Source organism: Echinops telfairi, unplaced genomic scaffold (assembly GCF_000313985.2).
Source record: "Echinops telfairi isolate 266 unplaced genomic scaffold, ASM31398v2 ScPeMD7_2;HRSCAF=8, whole genome shotgun sequence".
In the NCBI taxonomy this organism is placed as follows: Eukaryota; Metazoa; Chordata; class Mammalia; order Afrosoricida; family Tenrecidae; genus Echinops; species Echinops telfairi.
Window position 1 is genome coordinate 17,439,798 of NW_022103898.1, and position 4,901 is coordinate 17,444,698.

At 47.7% G+C, this 4,901-nt stretch overlaps 1 protein-coding gene across 1 annotated transcript in view; it reads left to right on the forward strand.

Annotated features, from left to right (window-relative positions):
* The window catches only part of LARGE1 (LARGE xylosyl- and glucuronyltransferase 1), a 619,553-nt gene that overhangs the window by 336,258 nt on the left and 278,394 nt on the right, over window positions 1–4,901 (forward strand). The window contains exon 6 of the mRNA XM_004700723.2: window positions 2,864–3,035. Within this exon, the coding sequence (XP_004700780.2) occupies window positions 2,864–3,035 (172 nt within the window). The remainder of the gene's footprint in view (window positions 1–2,863; window positions 3,036–4,901) is intronic.

Sequence of the window (4,901 nt, forward strand, 5' to 3'; positions counted from 1 at the left end):
TGAAGACCACTGTGTTCAGTACTGTGACGTGCAGGTGGGGAAGTGGGCTAGGGCTGGGGTGGAAACTGCTGTTGGCCGAGTGTCTTTTGTTTACCTGTCACTTAAGAAATGAACGAAAAACCTCACTGCCGCCGAGTCGATACCAACTGATGGCGCACCTATAGGAGAGAGGACCAGCCCCCATGGCTTTCTGAGACGCTAACTCTTTTCGGGAGCAGAAAGCCTCATCTTTCTCCTGTGGGCCAGCTGGTGATTTTGAACCACTGACCTTGTGGTTGGCAGCCCAAGGCATAACCCGCTATGCCACCAAGGCTCCAGAAAACCAAACTCACCACACTGAAGTCAAGTCCAACTCATAACGACCCTGTAGGATCCAGGAGAACCACCCCTGCTTGGTTTCCCGAGACGGAATTTTCTTCCGGAGTAAAAAGCCTCATCTTTCTCCCAAGAAGCAGCTGGTTGTGTCTAACTGTTGGCCTCTTAGTCGCAGTCCGAGGCGTAACACAATGCTGCTGTAATTTTGACCTCAACCTTGTCATATGTGTGGCACCTCTGTTTTATATGTAAGGGAACTGAAGCTTAGAGAAATTAAAATCCAGTACAAGTCAGGGCCCACATTTGAGTTCCCGCCTCTCCTCACTCCCCTGTACCCCTACCACTGCCAGGTGTGTAATTATAGAGGCTTGTTGTGGTGAACTGGGTGGGGCTTTCCAGAGAAGATCATCCGTCTTGCATTCAGCAAGTCATATATGTACATTGTTCCGACTCCTCCATTACAACCCCTCAATGGACACTCGCGTGTCCCTTTCTCCTGGAGTCTCCTGTTTCCACTCTTCCTCCTTTCCTCAAACTCCAAACCTTGCACTTGGCCAGCTGTTGCATTTTTTACCTTAAATGATTGAGTACTCTAACAAGGCAATGAGTCCACCTTCTGACCCAAAGGGCAACTAATGGCCAGACAGCCTCTATCCAGCCACTAGCCCTGGTCTCCTGGGTGACTTTGAGTTCTGGTCCATATATTTCTCCGACGTAAGTGTGATCCTTTTCAGAGCAGTTGGGAGGAGTAGCCGGGCACCAGCTAGTTCTTGGGGCTTCCCCAGTCTTTCTTTCTCATTGCTTATCCAAGTCAGCTTCCTGGGTGGTTTTCTCCCCTCCCCATCTCTGGATCCTGATAGGCAATTACTTCTTGAAAGTCCATAGTGTGGTTTGTCTCATCAGGAAACTCTACTTGGGAACTGGGAGGGGGACCCCACCCATAGTGAACTTCATATGGGACACTGCACCCCTGATGGCACTCACCAGGCCTGGTCTTATACCTTTGTATTTGTAAACCTTTCCTTAGGGTCCCAAAGAGTGTCTGTGCACAAGATGTGGGCCTGGCAGACAACACTGCTCACCAGGGGACATCTATTATTCTGTCACTTCTTGTGAAGGTCACAATATCAGTGCCCCGGGGGGGTTGTTCCTGAAGTGTGTGTGCGCACGCACACACACATATATGTGCACACACACATACACCCTGCCCTTCTGTGAGATGATAGACATCACATAGATTATGACCAGACCCGCCCCCTCCTGTGTGTATCCGAGACCAAGTCTATAATCTATTAAATGGCCATATAAAAAAATCTCCCACTGACATTGAGTGAATTCTAACTCATGGTGACCCCATAGGACTGGGTAGGACTGCTTCTGTGGGTTTCCGAGATTAACTGTTTACCAGAGTAGAAACCCTTATCTGATTTCGAACTGCTAACCTTGTGGTTAGCATCCCAGTGCTTAACCACTGCATTACCAGGGCTCCTTATATATATGTCTACATATATGTGATTATGTGTGTATACATATATGTGTGTATATGCATTCATATATACATGCATGTGTGTGCATGTATGCATTGAGTATGTGGGTATGCATATACGTATGTATGTACATATATGTGTATGTGTGTGTTTATATATACACATATATGTGTGTGTGATACACAAGCATAAGCTTTAGGATATCATAGGTAGTTGTCCTTGTACCTGGAGGTGATTTAAAAGAACATCTCACCTCGGGAAGGTCTCTGGGTGGGTCCGATAATTTGCCCTCAAATAGTAACCAACAGTTGGTGGTTCAAAGGGACCATCAGCACAGTGGAAGAAAGGCCAGGTGATCTGTCTCATTGAAGGTCACAGTCACGCACAACCTGTGGGAGGTTCTATCCTGTGACGCCCCGCGATTGCCGCGAGCTGGAATTGACTTGATAGCAGTAGACCTGGGGGGTGGGGAGGGGGTTATGTATTGTATTTCTTTTGCATGTTTAATTTTTCTCCAACTTGTAATAATAAAGCAATTATTTTAAAAAGCCTTGCACGTCTGTGATACAAGGGACTACTTCAAAAAGTTCGTGGAAAGAAGTAGAGACAGGGGCACTCTGAAGGAACAGCGCGAGTTAATAGGAGATGTGAGATAAGTGGTTTAAGTTGTTGGATATAAAGGTGATTAGCTGAAATGTCAACCCACCCACCCAACTACTTTACAATAGATGGGGTTTTTTTTAAGGCTTTTTAAAGCCCTCTTGTAATTATTTCATAAATGATACGTTTCCTCCTCTTTTTCTAGATGGCCATGCCCATCAAAGAACTCGCACGTGTCTGAATGTGAATCCCATGGACCGCAGCACGTTGCTTTTCTTCCTTTCTTAATCATTCAATCATTTATTTGGGTGCCCAAACCCGGGATTGAATATTCAGCTCATTTCTAATGCTGGCCTTGTAGGTTTCAGACATTAATCATCATTTTTAAGCCACATATAAATGTACTGACTGTGTTTTGTATCCCACCCCCCTCCTGTTTCCTCTCCACCCTCTCCGTGCAGTCTGAAGTGTCCTGGATTCCCAACAAACACTACTCGGGGATTTACGGTCTGATGAAGCTTGTCCTGACCAAGACCCTTCCTGCCAACCTGGAGCGGGTCATTGTCCTCGACACCGACATCACCTTTGCCACGGACATTGCAGAGCTCTGGGCCGTGTTCCACAAGTTCAAAGGTAACGTCCCCTGCCTCCCTGCCGTCTTCATAGGCGCTGCCCCGCCAAGCACAGGGATGATGTTTGCTGGTTGGTTTTGCCGTGTGTGCGTTTTAAAGTGAGAACAGGTCAAATGCATTCTTGCTGAGGAAGCGGATACGGAGTTACAAATACTCTTGCCATCCACCAGCCTCGCATCTCTTGGAAACGTGTTCGAGAGAAGCTGGGATTTGTTTGTGTTTCTGTAGAGTCCTGATCTCGGGAGAGAAGGTCGATGCTCAAAGGAAGAACTGAATTTGGGATACTTTGTAACAGATGTATAGCAGCTACACATACTTTGTATACCCATAACTGAATGTCATTGCCTGCTTCCATACTGGTTTGTTCTCTGTCTCACTTGATATCTGGATTGCTGGGGAAATCTGGGAAGGAGGGGAGATGGACACCCATCACTGCGTGTTTGAAAATGTCCATGGGCTCTTGCTTACATGAGCATTGTGATTTGTCATTTTATGCAGCGATGTAGGTTTGGCTTCATAGGCTGTCCTTTCTAGTCTGGTTAGTTTCTGCAAAGTGTTTATTTATATCACTCTTGCTGCGGCCTCAAGGTTTGCAGGAGTATCTGGTGGGATGTTGCAAAGACCCTATGGGAAGGTGACCAGATTTTAACATTGGTAAAGCGGGACACCAGCAGGACACCATTGATAAAACTCATATCCTGGCGAAATAGCCACATGGCAGCCGAAAACCGTATACCCTAGCTTGTTGTGCATTCTTTCCAAAAATTGGGACTTTTTAAAAAATGCCGCGGGACAAATTGTTAAAAAGCAGGACTGTCCTGCCAAAAGCAGGATGTCTGGTCATCTTACCCTATGGGGACTTCGCTGTTGTAGACACAGCAGAGAAGTGGCCAGTTAGCACACCTCCCTGGCTTTCAGTATCAAGATCCCTGGCGATATAGGGGGCTATGTGCTTAGCTGCTTACCCATAAGGCCAACGTTTTAAATCTACCAGCTGCTTCATGGGAGAAAGATGAGGCTACCTGCCTTCTGTAAAGATCTAAAGGCTCAGAAATCAGAAGGAGCAGCCCTGACCCTACCATGTGTCGAGGGTCCGTGGTAGCACAGGTGGTGTGTGCTTGGCTACTAACCACTTGGCTGTGCCAAGCCACTTGGCTGTGCCTGGAGGAAAGGGCTGGCAGCCTGTTCCCAGAAAGGTGGTGGAGGATGTTTGGTTTTTGCCACTGAGTCAAATCTGACACAGGACAACCCCGCCCTAGAAAGCGCTCTGGAAGGCAGTTCTTCTCTGTAACACACTAGGCTTCCCCCGAGTCAGGGTTGTCTCCACTGAGATTGGGCTTGAATTTGTGCCAGCGTGTCAGGCAGTGTGCTGGGCTCTGGACTGAATGTGTTCTACGAGGGGCAGCGAGTGCTGCAAGACACAGTGAGCGTCACTGTCTCACGTGGACGGCATCACGGAGAAGGTGAGGGGTGTACTTCGTCTTGGTGGGACAGGTGTGATGGGCACACAGAAGCCCCTGTGGGAAGTAAGGGCTTCCTGCTTCCACTGCTGGAGTGCCGCCTGCAGGTGGCCTTCGGTTATCAGTTTCAGCGAGTGAGGGGCTGCACCGTGGCCAAGGTCATGGCCCCATACAATACAAGGGTGAGGCTCCTGTAGGGACCAGCTGAGGCATTGTCAAGGATTTCATTTCACTTTAATTCACAATCAGCACCCATGGAGGCAGCGTTCACGAAATCCAAGGGCTGCTTCCAAAGACCTTTTTAAAGAGAACTGCCATGCATCTGACCCAATGCATGTAGGATGGTTAGGTTTTTTGTTTAATCATTTTAGTTGACATATAATTAGCATCGCATACAACTCAACGGT